General features: G+C 37.1%; 1 protein-coding gene across 1 annotated transcript in view; it reads left to right on the plus strand.

The window, feature by feature from the left end:
- Window positions 1-17229, plus strand: part of DNAH7 (dynein axonemal heavy chain 7) — a 246606-nt gene that overhangs the window by 124309 nt on the left and 105068 nt on the right. Inside the window, exons 32-39 of the mRNA XM_082397280.1 lie at window positions 3586-3768; window positions 4129-4305; window positions 7092-7223; window positions 8548-8772; window positions 11347-11544; window positions 13570-13725; window positions 14446-14614; window positions 16682-16808. Of these exons, the coding sequence (XP_082253406.1) occupies window positions 3586-3768; window positions 4129-4305; window positions 7092-7223; window positions 8548-8772; window positions 11347-11544; window positions 13570-13725; window positions 14446-14614; window positions 16682-16808 (1367 nt within the window). The remainder of the gene's footprint in view (window positions 1-3585; window positions 3769-4128; window positions 4306-7091; window positions 7224-8547; window positions 8773-11346; window positions 11545-13569; window positions 13726-14445; window positions 14615-16681; window positions 16809-17229) is intronic.

Consider the following 17229-nt stretch of genomic DNA (forward strand, 5'->3'; position numbering starts at 1 on the left):
GCAAGAATATACAATGGAGAAAAGACAGTCTCTTCAATAAGTGGTGCTGGCAAAACTGGACAGCTACATGTAAAAAAATGAAATTAGAACACTCCCTAACACCATTCACAAAAATAAACTCAAAATGGATTAGAGACCTAAATGTAAGACCGGACACTATAAAACTCTTAGAGGAAAACATAGGAAGAACACTGTTTGACATAAATCACAGCAAGATCTTTTTTGATCCACCTCCTAGAGTAATGGAAATAAAAACAAAAATAAACAAATGGGACCTAATGAAACTTCAAAGCTTTTGCACAGCAAAGGAAACCATAAACAAGACGAAAAGACAACCTTCAGAATGGGAGAAAATATTTGCAAATGAATCAATGGACAACGGATTAATTTCCAAAATATAGAAACAGCTCATGCAACTCAATATTAAAAAAACAAATAACCCAATCCAAAAATGGGCAGAAGACCTAAATAGACATTTCTCCAGAGAAGACATACAGATGGCCAAGAAGCACATGAAAAGCTGCTCAACATGACTAATTATTAGAGAAATGCAAATCAAAAGTACAATGAGGTATCACCTCACACCAGTTAGCATGGGCATCATCAGAAAATCTACAAAAAAAATGCTGGAGAGGTTGTGTAGAAAAGGGAACCCTCTTGCACTGTTGGTGGGAATGTAAATTGATACAGCCACTATGGAGAACAATATGGAGGTTCCTTAAAAAACTAAAAATAGAATGACCATATGATCCAGCAATCCCACTACTGGGCATATACCCAGAGAAAACCATAATTCAAAAAGACACATGCACCCCAGTGTTCATTGCAGTACTATTTACAATAGCTAGGTCATGGAAGCAACCTAAATGCCCATCGACAGATGAATGGATAAAGAGGATGTGGCACATATATACAGTGGAATATTACTCAGCCGTAAAAAGCAACGAAATTGTGTTATCTGTAGTGAGGTGGATGGACCTAGAGACTGTCATACAGAGTGAAGTATGTCAGAAAGAGAAAAACAAATACCGTATGCTAACACATATATATGGAATCTAAAAAAAAAAACAGTTCTGAAGAACCTAGGGGCAAGACAGGAATAAAGACACAGACGTAGAGAATGGACTTGAGGACACGGAGAGGGGGAAGGGTAAGATGGGACGAAGTGAGAGAGTGGCATTGACATGTATACACTACCAAATGTAAAATAGCTAGTGGGAAGCAGCTGCATAGCACAGGGAGATCAGCTCAGTGCTTTGTGACCATCTAGATCGGTGGGATAGGGAAGGTGGGAGGGAGACGCAAGAGGAAGTAGATATGGGGATATATGTATATGTATAGCTGATTCACTTTGTTATACAGCAGCAACTAACACAATATTGTAAAGCAATTATACTCTGATAAAGATGTTAAAAATATATATAAATAAATAAAACACATTACTGAATAGTCTGACAGTCTTCCTGTGAAGACAACTGTTAGTGCCTGCAGAGAGGCCAGAGACCATGAGGGCAGGCATCTTCTCCTCATCTCCTCAGTGTGCACAGAAGAGAGGGCAGGAGAAAAGAAGACTGGGGAGAGTATTTCTGATCTTCTTTTTCCAGGCTAAGTGACCCAGGAAGGAGAGCATCTGAATAACGTGATCCTTTCAATCCTTCAATAACGTTCTTCCTGTGCCCTGCTGCTCAGCTAGCTGTCAGTGTCACACCCACTAATTGTTAGATAGACTCCAGTGCTTAGAGAGGAAATTGCAGACCTTTATAAAACGATGTCTTACAAATTCCAACACTTACCCTTTAGTGTGTTAGGAAGAGAATCGGCTGCCTGTGGAAAGCAGAAGAGGTAAAGGGTGTGCCAGCTGCTGGCTGCTGGGAAGGGGAGTGGGAACTTACCTACTCCTGGCTTACCCTACTGAGTGGCTGCTTCCCACTGTTACAAAAAAGAGTCCACAGACCAATAAATGTTAACTTGGTTGTCGTATGTTAGCAGGCTCTCCGTGGTCTGTGATTACACGGAGACAGCTTGCTAAGGCTAGTCTTACAGGAAAAGGGGCCTAGGCTACAGACATTTGTTTCAAGTCTTTTTTTATATAAATGTTTCCTTTATTCTGACTACCATACCTCCTAAATTTGGTGCTCTCTACCTACTTAAGGACCAGCCAGTCATGAGTCAGTGTAATAACAGAAAAACATCAAATTGCAGCTCTGCTTCTATTGCCTGAAGGGCCTTGAGCAATGAATCATGTAAGGATTGGCTCTCAGGGGCCAGAGATCTTGCCCAGTGTCCAGCTTTACTGGATAAAGGTAATCAGGAGACACAGGTGGGGCGGGCAGAGGTCTGGGACCATTGATGTCCCAGATCCTTTGATGTCTCAGATCCTTTCTTGTCACAGTGGATGTCCTCTGGCCCAGATTAACATGTGAAGTCTCCAGATAATGTATGCTGTTACATTATTTATAAAGAAATAATCATGAGCTATCTCCCATTTTACACTTAGCTACATAGTATACATTATATTTTCCAGGAAGCTACATCCCGTAAATACTGAGTCTCAAGGAAGTTAAGTAGCTGTCCCGAAGTCACACAGCTGGGAAGTGGTAGAATCAGATTAAAAGTGAGGTCTTTCGGACTGCACAGCCCAACAACTCACCATTACAGGGCAGTGTTTCTCAGAGTGAAGACGAGCAGGCCTGGGAACCCAACAGCAGGAGGAAAAGTTGCTCTGAGGGTGATCTCCGAGATAACAGGCTCTATCGTGCTTCCTGAGCGTGGCCAGAGCTAGCTTCTGAGTGTGGGTACGGGTGGCTTGAGCCCAGACAGGCCCACTGTCTCGTGGATTAATGCCTTTGGTCACAGGGACTGAGAATGTGTTAAGGTGCACTCAGATCCTTCACTACTTCAACTCAAATTCACATTTGCTGAAGGGGAACCAAAGCATCATCTGTGTCCTCAGAAGGGCTGCTTCATAAGGATCTGGAAAAGAGAATCAGTTTTTGCTCCCTCTGGCTAATACCTCGCCACTTTTTAATATTTGTTGAACATTTACTATATTCTGGACAATATGTAAATATTTTCATGTTTCTCATTGCGGGACTGTGAAGGTTATATTGCTATTAATACCCTCTAGCACCATGAGGCAGTTCAGCCCAAGAAGGATATGTGTGTTAATTCATTCAGTGGAGGGAACAAAAAATTTGACTTAACACACAAGAGCAATTAATCTGTATGAACACTAAATAGAATCTCTATAGAGTCAGTCTGAATGAAAATTGTTTTCCCTGGCAATTACATGTTTGTTTTACTTATGATACTCTCTAAAACATGTTATATATGAGTTTAGAAACATTGGAAAAGATGGAATCTTAAGATGTTATATATATTTGTCTCATCCATGGCGCATATTGGCTTCTTTAGTGAATATATATATATTCACACACGTATGCACACTTTATTCCAAAGATGCCTTTACATTTTGATGGTGAAATTAGTTTTAGGGGTTACATTTTAAAGTTGTAAAATAATGTTATTGAACTTTTCCCCTTCCATGACCATTTTTGTCCTTCATTCACCGTACGCATGAACCAGACGCCAGATAGGAAATGGTTAGTTTTTGATGGGCCAGTAGACGCAGTATGGATTGAGAATATGAACACTGTGCTGGATGACAACAGAAAGCTATGTCTGATGAGTGGGGAGATTATCCAAATGTCACCACAAATGAACCTTATTTTTGAACCAATGGATTTAGAAGTTGCTTCTCCTGCCACTGTAAGTTCTCAGTTTTCACATCTGCTTGTAAATTTGAAATGTTATAAATGCGTTTATTGCTTAGTAGCTTTGACTCTAGATGAAAAGTGTTTATAGAATTCATTTTAACAGCCATCTGTGATTCTCCGAGAGCAGCCGTGTCTGTCGACATACCTTGACAAATATAAGTGTCAGGCATATTTTCCTCTTTGCCTAGGACCATTTGGTAAAGTCGTACACAAAAATTTAGATCAGGAAATTATCTAAAGGTATGCTATTTTTTTCCCCAAGAGTTTTCTGAAGGTTGTAAGAAATAGATGTATCAAGTCATATTTCTTTTGTAAGCAGTTCCTTGGAGGTAAACAATGATTGTTTTTCCAGGTTTCCAGATGTGGGATGATTTACATGGAGCCTCATATGCTGGGCTGGAGACCGCTGATGTTGTCTTGGATAAATCTTTTACCTCCTGTGATCAGTATTACTCAGAAGGAATTTATAATAGGCTTATTTGACAGAATGGTTCCTGTTTCTGTCGAATTTATTAGAAAGCATACAAAGGTAAGAGGGATGAAAATTTTAATATTTAAAAAATAAATGGAAAATCCAAATTAGCCATATATATACATTTTAATGTCTACTTTTATTGCCAACTACCAGATATTAAAATAACTTCTTAACTAGTTTGACTAAAAACTCTTTTCTTATTAAAGTTTAAAATTTTTAATTAACATAATTCTCCAAAAAATATTTTAAATGAAGCATCTTGTGGTTTGAGAAAATGTGTGGATCTTTTCTCTCTGAAAAAACAAACTCAAAGTCCCACCTAATCACACCTGGGTGAAAATATTCTAAATAGTTCTCTCTCATTTCTGATGGACTGTTGTTTTTTAAAATAGTTTTCATTTTGAATTTTTTCTTTATTTTCCAAAGCTTTTAGAATAAATATATATTATTTTATAATTAGAAAAAGGACAATTGAAAAAAGTAATCTCGTTTATGACTTCCAAAGAACTGGACAGTGGGTCACATGGAGAAACACATATTACTGCTTTTTAGACGTACTAAATGAGAAATCTGCCATATTTAGCATGAGTGCATCTAATTGTTTAAGGATTACTATGGATAGCTAATAAAACTGGGATTCGGAAAGGGAAGCCAGCCTGTGGTAGAAGAATGGAAAGAGGTCCTAAAGCAAACAAATCCATTTTTCTTTCTTTTAGTACACCCTGGGGATGAGATGGGGGAAAGGTAGAAGGGAGAGAAATGACAGCGTGAATTTCTGGAAGCATGGATGTCTCCTGCCTCTGAGAGTTGATGGAATTCCAGGGAGGCTCTTAAACACCCTCCAGCTGGGAACTGTAGGGAAAGATGCTTAATTTCTGCTTTGGGAGATGTGGAGCAAAGGTCCTTTAGGATGACTTTGCTCTGGATCAAATATAGGGAAACAGGGTTGGGATTTCTCCTGCTGTTGGAAATATAATAGAAAAGCTTGAGGCAGGTATTTGTCTCAGTGTTCAGATTTGGAAAGTGGAATTTAAAACCACGGTAATGAAGATTACTTAAAGGCAAATCCAGAGAAAAAAGAGCAAAGGCTGGAATCCTGGGTATACCAGCAATTTAGAGAGAGGGAACGGGGAGAAGGTTTTGAGTAGCAAGTAGCCAGTGTTACCAGAAATTACTGAGAGTCAGGTGAAGGAAGGAAAGGGTTGGCATGTGTCCCTTGGATCTGGCAGTAGAGATCATGAGGGAGCCCTGGCCCCAGCACTTCGAGGGAAGAGGCAAGAGTACTTCAGGGCGGTTGGTTAGGAATGTGGGTGGTACTGACTTGATGGTGAGTGTAGGCTGCTCTTTCAGGAAACTTGGCTGTAACGGAGGATGTTGTACATATGAAGTAATCATGTTTCAAAGTCAATTAAATATGCATCAATTGAGATAAAATAAGCTATAGGGTTTTTTCTCTCCTGGCATTGTCACAGAAGGTAGGTATTACAAATAAATGGATTTTCCATATAACTGGAACTGATCTTTTCAATAGCAAATAGGGGAAAATAATTTTTTTTAATTGAGGTATAATTGACATACAGTATATTAGTTTCAGGTGTACAATATAATGATTTGTATATTTTGTGAAATGATCACCACAGAAAGTCTAGTTAATATCTGTCATACGTAGAATTTTGTTCTTGTAATGAAAATTTTAAAAAATCACTTTTAATATAAACTTCCTGAAATGTACTTATGCACTTTTGTCCTTTCTTGAAGAAATTATGAATGCCTGTAGAGAACAGATCTGTGTATGCTGAGGCGGGTAGGAGAGGGATAGATTGGGAATTTGGGATTAGCAGTTGCAAACTGTCATATATATGTATAACTAAATCACTTTGCTGTACACCAGAAACTAACACAACATTGTGAATCAATTATACTTCAATAAAATAAATTTTTAAAAAAATTATGAATGCCTGTTATTTACTAAGTAGTAATATGCGTCTGTCTTATTTGTAGTAGTCAACTGTTTGCATTTTAGGGTTGCAGCAGTAACACTTAGTTCCTGTCTTAATCAGACACTCAGTTGTCACTTCTGCCTGCTTCTACTGGGACAGTGGCCAAATATCAAGTCAGCTGCTTCTAATCTTCAGAGAGTCCATTTCAGAGTTAATTCTTACATGTTAACCATGAAGCAATACAACTCTAAAGGCTGGAAGAGAGCTTGGAGGGAAGAAGACAAATGTTTATTGAGAACTTGCTGTATGCTGCATGGTTATAGGAACTGTAACATTATCTATTTTATAAATTCTCATGGTGAGACCCAGAGAAATAAAGTGCACAGTATCTACAGCACTCCAGAAACATTTTATGCTCTTCAAGACTTAAAAATATATTTCATAAGAATGAGTTTACTCTGAGTACTGCTGTAGCTTATAAAGATTTTCTAAAATGGGCTTTATTTATTGAACATGTTAGATAAGCAAATTCATTTCCTGCTCTGAAAGATTTTCTTTTTTTTTAGTGTTTTGGTTTATGAAATTGGTATAACATAGAATCTATGTTTGTGATTAAATTAACTAAACTTGTAACTGTGAGTTTTTTAAATTTGAGAATCAGTGTAAGAGTGATTAAAGGGCACACGCCACCTGGATGGGACATCCATTGCTGCCTCACTCTAGGGAACTAACATGTACCTCAGTTTCCCCTCCTATAAAACTAGAATTATAATAATAGTACCTTTTCATAGATACTATGGCTGTTAGAACTAAATGAGTTCAATAAAAATTAGTTGATACTATTTCAATTAGTGCCTCATTTAAATTGTTTCATGGACTTTTTTTTCTCTGATTTTTCAGGAATTATCTCCTACTTCAGATACAAACTTAGTCCGATCCCTAATGAATCTGATAGACTGTTTTATGAATGACTTTGCTGATGAAGTCAAAGTAAGAGAGAGAAATGATCGAGAAACTTACTCTTTACTTGAGGTAGGTCCATTTCTCTTTGAGTCTTGCAATAGAAAGACATCCACTGCTTTCCCCAACGCTTCCTAATTAATTAACCTCATTTTTCCTGGAACTGGAGTCTGGACAATAGGTGGTAGCTGAACAGTGAGGAAAAAGTCAGGTCCCAAATGCCAGGTGCTGGTAGGAAAGCTCCTTGACTGGCAGTTCTGTTGGATCATGAAGTTTGGGTGGAGCCCGATGATTCCCACAGATCTGCTACTGATTACCTTGGGTCATTTGGCCAGTCTCAAAGATGATCAATCCTCAAAATGTCAATGACCATTGACAACAGGATTCACCTCCCCTTCAACCTCCAAATTATAATTAATTGCTTTTTCTCTTTAATTTTCCCCCTTTTTCATGAGATATAAATATTTAAAATATGTATGTGTATTGAGTATAAGTATATATTTGAAATGAGGAAAGCAAGAAAATATATAATCTATAAACGTTTTAACTATAAATTATCAACAGACCTTGAATCTTCTTTAATAAAAAAATTATGTATTGGCTAATGGTAGCACTTCTAATGTAATCAGTTACTTTTTTGCATGTATTTTATGAAATAAATTTTTAGTTTCATTTCAAATGGTTTCCAGAGAGAGACAGTCTGTGAGTAATCTGTGAGTAGGTGAATAGTGTGAAGCCAGAGTTCACAACTTTTATGAGCATAGTCAAGACTGTTTTAGCTCTGGCATTAAAAAGGAGATTTGATTTTAAAACTATCAAACAGGCTTTCTCATTTGAGTGCTGTGTCTTCTTGTCTCCCCTGTTCCCTCTGCCTGAGTCTGGTAAGAAAGCTTGCAGGTTAGCAGTTCTAATTATACAATCAATGCTCAGGTAATTATTACAACAGGTAAATAAAAGTATATGAATTTGTTCTACTTTTTAAGAAACACTGCATCAAAATTTAAATTTAATAAATATATATAGTGGGTTGATTATTCTTTATTAAAATATGCTTTTGTACTTTAATAAAAAGTTATCTCAGTGTTCTTTTTAATATCAAAGTTCAGCCATATACTTAAATTATCACCTGATTTACCAGACTAATCATTCTAAGGTTTTACTATGCCTAGAATTTATACTTTGCATTGTATTATCTTCTCTGATAGTAAGATTTTATAAGACATGTAATTTGATAGAAAAAAACTAATTATTACAAAATCCTGAGATAACCTACTACCATATATCAGTTTATTCATTTCCTTTCAAAGATATTAATCTGGCTGATATGATTTAAGCTTCAAGAATAGATTAAAGTTATTCTTTAATGCACTCTTATCTTCTCATCTCTCCAATTCAGGGCATTTTTCTGTTTTCATTGATCTGGTCCGTTGGTGCTTCTTGTAAAGATGATGATCGGTTGAAATTTAATAAGATTCTTCGAGAACTAATGGAAGGCCCGATTTCAGAAATAACTCGAAATAGGTTTAAATTACTGAGTGGTACTGAGCAAACGTCTTCAAAAACACTAACTGTTCCATTTCCTGAAAAAGGAACAATTTATGATTATCAGTTTGTCACTGAGGTAAGAGTTCTGAAGCAAGAGTTGTACCTGCCAACCAGGCAGAGTCTCCTTGGAGACACACAGCACATAAAGGCTCTGTGGCCACCTTGTCACCACTGTTTACCTTAGGAGACAGCATGGAGTAGAGGAAGGCACGCTGATTGTGAAGTCAGGCACACCTGGGTCTGCCATATAGCCTTGGACTAGTTCTTTAATCTCCCTGAACCTTGTTTTTCTCATTGATAAAATGAGATAAATAATAATACTTGTTGGGCCAGTTGTACTCATTGCAAAAAAATCACACATTAGGACATCCAGTCCAGCAGCAGGCGAGTACTGCTCAAGGACACACCTCTGGGAGGTTCATGGTGCATGTTAGCACATCACAGGCTAAGAGGTCCTGCAGGACTGCCGCTGGGTGGTTAGGAATTCAGCCCTTCCTGAACAGATTGGACAATGCAACCTGGGTGGTGTTTGTTCCCTTGTTTGTTTTTGTGTAACAGCTCCCGTAAGTACTGTAAATGAGGACAAAGTTTTGGTATACATATTATTTAAATATATGCAGATTTAAGTGAGATTGGGATCACACCATATCCTCACTGGGTAGTTGTATATCCTCCTTCCTCCCTTAATAAAGAAAACAACTCTCTGTCTCACTGATAGTTCTTTAATAAACTTATTTTTCTAAAACCTCCCTATAATCTACCATTTGGATGGACCATGATCCATTGCGTTTCGTAGTCTTGGACATTGAAGTGTTTCTGTTGTTTTAGTTTTAATGCTTTTGTGAATATTCTTGTGCACAAGTCATTGCGTACATATCTGATTATTTCTTTAAGATAGGTTCCTTGAAAAGGAATTACTGTATCATTTTTTAAATTTTTATGGCTCTTGACAACGTATTGCCAACCTCACCTCAGAAGAGACTCTTCACGCTGCCAGCCACAAGATACCTTTATATCTTTGCTAATTTTACTTCAAATGACTAACAATACCCTACATTTTCAGAGCACTTTGCAGTTTATTAAGCTTTTCCACAATCACTTCTGTTTTGTTTCCCAGCATCTCAGTGAAATGGGAAAGGTAGGATTCTTTTTCAAATTTTACCATTGAGGGAATTGAGGCTCAGAGACATTTTGTGATTTTTCCCAGGATCACACAATCTCTAAATGACTATCTGTTCCAGGTTTTCTGATTCTTAATTTTTCCTTCCCCACAGGTGGCAAAATATCCATGTTAGAAAAGATTATCAAGAGTATCGAAAGAGCATTATTTCTTCATCAGTTTTAGAAAGTTCTAGGAATTTCTTTGCAATACTATTTTTAGACTGATGTAAATTCAGCCTCCTCAAATTCTCTACACTGCCAGAAGATACAAAAATGAATAAAGCACAGTGCTGCCCTCTGTGAGTTCCTAACCTCTTCAGAAGAGTGTCATGTGTACTCTAGGACAGAAGAGTCTTATATGTCAAGGTCCAGGGACACAGGGCATTTTTGTAACCGGTAGGCCCATCAGTGAGGCTGGGTTTTAGGGAACATGAAGAAGGTGTGAAGGAAGAATGGGTCTAAATGCTAATACGCTTCGAAAGGCCAGGAGCTAAAATTGGATTTTGCAAGAATGAAGAGGGCAGTGGTGTTTTTCTAAGGAGAGAGAGTTAACGTGATATTTTTGAAAATTTTTGTTATAGACACTGCCTTAGCAAATTAAACTTTTAGTTCATAAGCTAATTGGATGAAAAGATACAGTGTAATGTTAATTCATAGTAATAATCTCATATTAAGAAATCTTGTCTGTTCTGGATATCTGTTGAACACCAACATGAATATAGTTAACACTACTGAGCTATACACTTAAAAATGGTTGAAGGTAAATTTCAGGTGTTTTTTACTACAATTAAAAAGAGACACTACTATAAATAAAATAGATAACTGATAAGGACCTACTGTATAGCACAGGAAACTCTACTCAATACTCTGTAATGACCTATATGGGGGAAAAAAATCTAAGAAAGAGTGGATATATGTATATATATAACTGATTCACTTTACTGTACAGCAGAAACCAACACAACAGTCAAAATCAACTCTACCCCAATAAAAATGTTTTTAAAAAAGAAAGAGAAATCTTGCTTGAAATAATAAGCTGATGTTGTAAGTACCATTATAAAAGTCAAACAATATGCAGCTGATGTTCTATGTAGAAAATTTTTCTATATGAACAGTTTCTGTGTGAACAGGTATTGAATAAAATTCTTTAACACATTGATTAGACCAGTTTTCTCAATGCCATTAAAGAATCTAACAATTGGCCAAAATAACTGATCTTTGGGTTGATATAATCAGTGGTTTCAGGACATCAAAAGTATCACAACATTGCCATTTCATTTTTATTCATATAAAAGCCCAATTTCTCCTTAATTTAACACAAAATGTAACTTAAAAAAATTAGAGTGGAGAGTTTTAAAGGATAAAAACAAATGCATAAATATCAAGGATTGTTGTCTTGATCGTTCATCTTTTCTGCAATGGCACAGGAGTGCCATCTAAAAGTATTTTACAACATGACATTCACTATTTGGATATTTATTGTAAACAGGGAATAGGAAAATGGGAACCATGGGTAAAGAAGTTGGCAGAAGCTCCTCCAATTCCTAAGGATGTGATGTTTAATGAAATCATTGTACCAACTCTGGACACAGTTCGATACTCTGCACTAATGGAATTGTTGACCACCCATCAAAAGCCTTCAATATTTGTAGGACCAACAGGAACTGGAAAGAGTGTTTACATTATTGTAAGTATTGTAGAAGTCTACATGATAAAATGTGCATGATAGTCCTAAGAAAATTATTTTTTAAACTACCTGAACTGGTAGGCAATGTTTTTTAAATACTTACGTATTTCAGTGTTGGAGCCACAGAGAATCTTTGAGTAATTGCCTATTTATTTCTGAAAGTTGATTAAAGATATTATGCTACTTTATATCACTAGATTATTGTCCATTTTAAAGGTATTTTAGTGAAAATAGCTTACACAGGATGAAGAATTTTATCTCCCTTAAAAACGGTGTTTTGGTTGATATTTAATTTTCTAAATTATCAAATATGTAAACAATTACTACATGGTAATAAGACTGATTTTCTTTAATGATTTCTGGAATCACACCTATTGTATGTTAGTTAAGAAAATGCTAGCTGCTGTAACAGGTATGCCCCAAATCTCAGTAGTGTTATAAATCCTTGTTCCCTTGTGTTTAGGGGGTCATACTGATCAAAGACCAGTTCTTGCCTCTAGTTTCAGATTCCTGAAAGGAGAAAACTGGCTGGAACTATTAATGAGTAGCACCTCCAGCCTTTGGCATGGCAAGTAAGTGCAAGTTTCCCCCGGGTCAGTTGGACAGTGTGGAAGGTAACTGGACTTGAGCTTTCCTGGGACTCCATTCCATATGACTGCCCACAGCAGTGAGGGAACTCCATTAGTCCCCTTAGGTCAGGGAACTGTGCAATGTGAATGTCCCTTGGGAGTAAGTAAGGAACCTGCACATCTGGTTTTCTCAGAGAGCAAACATTTGGAAGCTTGCCATGACAGCAGGCAAGATAGCATTAGCCAAGAGAGAACCACAGTGACACCCAGTGAAGTGGGAATTTTGCCTCTCTTCCTCCAGCTCTGCCCGCTACCCAACCGTGGGCAGGAAGAAGGTAGGGAAGGCAGGTGGAGGAGAGAGGGGGAGCTATCGGTGGCCCCTCCCCCATTGCAGTTCCCCAGTCAATTCACATTCTCCCAGTTGTGACAGTACCTGTTTCTAGTTCTTTATTGATTTTATATTTTAATCCAATCCTTTAATCCTTCGGAATATATTTGGTTATATAGTGGAATAATTGTCCTGGTATTATTTATTGAATAATCTCTTTCCCAACAGATTGAAATGTCACCTTTATCATACTAAATGCTGTATGTATCAATAAATATCCAAGAGTGGGGAGGGAAGATGTTTAGACTGAGATTTTAAATCAAGGTGTTGAGTTGGACTGGATTTTTTAAAAAAAATAACAAAGTGTACAGAAAGCTAAAGGATTTATCTAAGATATTATCAAGAGTTAGGGAATGGAGACTTGACATGGTTCAAGGCAGTGGGTGGAGAAAAATAAAGCCTTTGTCATTTGTACCCCCATTAAATTCAGCCCAGGTAATAAATTGCCCAGGCCAAAAAAAAATTACTTTTCACAAAATTGGGAACATACTTTGCATCTTATTTTATAATCTGCTTTTTTCTACTTAAGTTATTGTAAATATTTTCCTATTCCATTATTATTCTACAAGATGATTTGTAGAAAACAACATCTTGGTTAAGAATCATTGTAATTTTACCTGCTTTCCAGTGAATTCCATTTTGAAAGTACAAATTATATTATGTAAGCTTCCTAACTTACAGTCAGATAACCTGATAAAAGTGGAAAGCTAATAAGCTACATTACAGAGAACATTGATCTGGAGAGAGACAAATGGCAGTCTAAATTCTTGTGTCATCTCTGAGACCTTAAGCACGTTTCTTAACCCCTAAGTCCGTATGACTTCATGTTAAGCAGGAATGTGTACTCTGCATGGTGGTTTTAGAAATCAGAGAAGCCACGTGTCCAGAAGGCCTGGACAAATAGACACACTCCATTGACTTGGTAACTGTTATTTCTGTTGATTCCATCTCTTTTTACATTATGACACTCTAAGGTTAAATTCGAGTGTGTCAACAATGATGCTTAGTGGTTATTTTGAAATGTCAAAACGTAATTGCAACTATGGCTCGTTATTTCCTGTTATACAGAATTTTCTTTTAAATCAACTCAATAAAGATATATACAAGCCTCTGCTGATTAACTTCTCAGCACAAACTACAGCAGCTCAAGCTCAGAATATTATCATGTCAAAACTGGACAAAAGAAGAAAGGGAGTTTTTGGTCCTCCTTTGGGCAAGAAAATGGTAATTACTCTCTGTTTCTATACGTATAGTACAACAATGGTCCTATTCATGGGCATTGTTACATTCAGAACGAGGAAGCCAGATATACTGGTACTGGATGTCTTTTTGTACAGTTTTTTTATCACAGATTTTGGTTAAGTTTTCTTAAAAGTGTGTTCAGATTTGTATGTGCATCAGGCAACTTGACATTAAAAACAAGCATTTGCCCTTTGAATTCCAAGTAGAATATACATCTGGGAAATTACCTACCTTCCTAATTCTCTCATTAACATTTTTACTCAGCAGAGTCTTTGCTGCTTGCTCTCTCGGCCTTTAAACAACCAAGCTATCAATTGACTTTTCCTCTACCAAGAATACCCTTCCCAACCTTACTGTCATCACTCAGAGGTGATAATCATTTTAAAATCACACCTTCCTCATTTATTTTAATGTACTGAAGTTGTACAAGGAAAAAAGAGAAGGAATACTGAGAAACAAGTTGCATGAGAGGATTAATAGGTTCTAAACTCTTAACTATAAAGGTTAGTAATAAGACTGTCTCCCTGTTCCTTGGTAACATGGATGCTAAGGGATATTCCTGATGTGAAAAGAAACCATCACTTCTCACATATGTACCCCACAAGAAGATAATCTGATTCTTTGCCTGAACATTGTTTGCACCATAGGACACTATATTAAGATGTTAATATTTTCTAATCCCTCTTCTCCTTTCATTGTCAGGTTGTCTTTGTAGATGATGTCAATATGCCTGCTCGGGAGGTGTATGGGGCTCAACCTCCTATCGAGTTACTTAGACAATGGTTAGATCACTGGAATTGGTATGACCTAAAAGATTGTTCTGTGATTAAACTAGTGGACATTCAAATCATGTGTGCTATGGGACCTCCAGGTACGTTTTCTGAGTTTGTGATTAAGATTGAAAATCACTCTGGCTATATATAAAGGGCAGGAAAAAGAAAGAGAAATCGGACAACTTGAGTTACAGTGTTTTGTGTATATATTTTCTATGTCTGTCTGTTGTGACCTAACAGAGTGACCACAATGATCAACACTGCAGAGTGGGTTGCCTTGCTTGGTGTCATTCTCCCCAAACCAAACAGCTCTTCCAAATCCTTTTTCTTCCACCTTTTGGGACTTTGCTTTCCATTTCCTGTTCCTGCATTCTGAGGTCCCAGATCCCCTGAGAACCCAGATCCCCCTGGGGAAGCTCATTTTCCCCTGTTTCATTCCTTAGAGTTTCAACATCCCTGCTTCAGAAGTCACCTTTCCTCTACCCCAATCAATTCCCATTTTAGTGAGTCTCTGGATTTAGACAGACTGTTGAGGGGGAATTTGAGTAGGAAATGGCCAAAAGAATTAACTCTTAGAGATTCTTTACACTTTTCAGGGGAAATTTGTGAACTCAAGGAGATCTCTATATAAGGGAAATTTTTTATTCTAGAATATCTGAAACAGCTTGATTCAACTAACTGGACATTTTTAACTGTTCTTTTCCTGAACTCAAGCTGGTATCCTATATTTTTAAAAATTCCCCTTCTTGATGTACCATGTCTTCAGGGAATCTCTCCGGTATTTGCCTCTGAACCACCTGACCTTTATCTGACCTATAATGCAGACAGTTTGCTCTGAGTCAGTAATTGCTCTCAGTACACTCCCTGTGCCACTTTGAATGCTTTTTTTCCTCCCCTCTTTTTTTTTTTTTTAATTCTATTGCTCCTGGGTCCCAGACTTTAGCTCCGCTTTGCCTCTCCCCCAATACCCAGCAGTCATTTGTACTAAGTGTCCACTTTCCTGGCCTCTTCAAGGACTAGACAGAGGAGCAGGCTAAATCCATGAGGTGTCTTTTCCTCTTGGACCCCATTTTCTAAAAAGACCACCATTTCTGAGAGTTCTCTGGGAGGAAGGGTTGAAGATAGAGCTGGGTATATGATCTCTTACCTTTCCTTCTGCAGCCCTTTTACCACCTCCTTAAACTTGCCCAGGTAAATCAGTGTTTATTATAAGCTTCTAAATACATAGAGATACATAACTGTTTTGATCTATAGGCAACTAGTTATATGCTTTCACACATTCATGTTTTCAGAATCAGCACAGTAGAATAGTGGCAGAAGCAAAATACAGATTTACCTGGTTTGAAACAAACATAAAACATGAACTTACATATTTTTAAGCAATATAAAGGTATCATGCACATTTAACACCACTTCTTTACCAAAGATTTCATGATAGAATCCCTTTAAAGAGAAAATGCATTTTGTTTATACATGTAAAGATGATAATATCAATCAATTTTGTAAAATGATGTTACATTCTAAGTCTGTTACTAAAACTTCACATTTGAAAATGTAATCAGTATTTTGTGAAAATGAGATAATCCCCCAGTTTTTAAAATTACAGGCAGCCAGTAAAGTGGCCATGTGAACCACATAGATTAGTCCTAGGGAAATTTATTTCAAGATGTGGGGGAAGAATGAGGCTGTATGCCAAGGTCATGCTGAATTTCAGCCATGTGGGAAGGACCCTAAAGTATGGTCAGTGAGAATCACCAGGGTTATGTTAATACTGCATACAATATTATATTAACATTGTATAATATTGTATCGTAATATTGTATTGCAATGAGAATGTTTGACGGTTTACTGCTTTGGGCTATGTATGAGTCATGGAGAAGGTGGCCATTGGTTCTTTCTGTCTGGTTGAATTTCCTTTGGTAAATAGACCTGACCAAGATTATATCTAATTAGTTGAACTTATTCAGATCATTGAACTAGGAAACAGCACCTTGGGGTTGAGGAGAAAACTGTTCTGAGGTCAAGGTTATCCAAATAATCGATTACTGTTCTCTGTGTGCTGTCAATTTGTCCATCTTGCGTGTTGTTTTATGCTGTAAAGTGTAGAGAAAATACTCTGGTATATACGAGTAACATTGTTAAGGGTTATCCTTTTTAATATTTAGGTGGTGGTCGAAATCCAGTAACTCCTCGATACATGCGACATTTCAATATTATAACAATCAATGAGTTTAGTGATAAATCCATGTTTACAATCTTCTCTAGAATCTTAACCTGGCATTTAAAAACCTGGTAGGTAATTGAAGGTGTGTTTGTTTTTTCATTGGGGGGGGTGTAAAATCTTTGGGGAACATGTCAGTACAAGTAGTGCTTCTCAAACTTTTCCACGAAAGCACCTTTAGACAAGGAAGAAGATAACAGGTAACATTGCTTCCCTCCTTTGCTCCCATCTGCAGGTATGGGAACATAACACAAAGGGGCTGCAGTATCTTTCTCTTTTTCCTTTATTTTTCTGAAGTCTTGGATTTTAACCTAAAAATCCATACACATTTTGCCTCCCGCAGTATAATATGTCCATGTTGGAACGATCAATATTTTGAATTTTTGCCACATAGTTCAATTAATGCTGGAAAGATTGCCAGGTTTATCCTGTGACTTTGACACCCAGTAGTAAAACTCTTGAGTTTCCCAGGGGTGTCCATGTCCAGGTTTG

This window comes from Balaenoptera borealis (assembly GCF_965194805.1).
Source record: "Balaenoptera borealis genome assembly, chromosome: 6".
In the NCBI taxonomy this organism is placed as follows: Eukaryota; Metazoa; Chordata; class Mammalia; order Artiodactyla; family Balaenopteridae; genus Balaenoptera; species Balaenoptera borealis.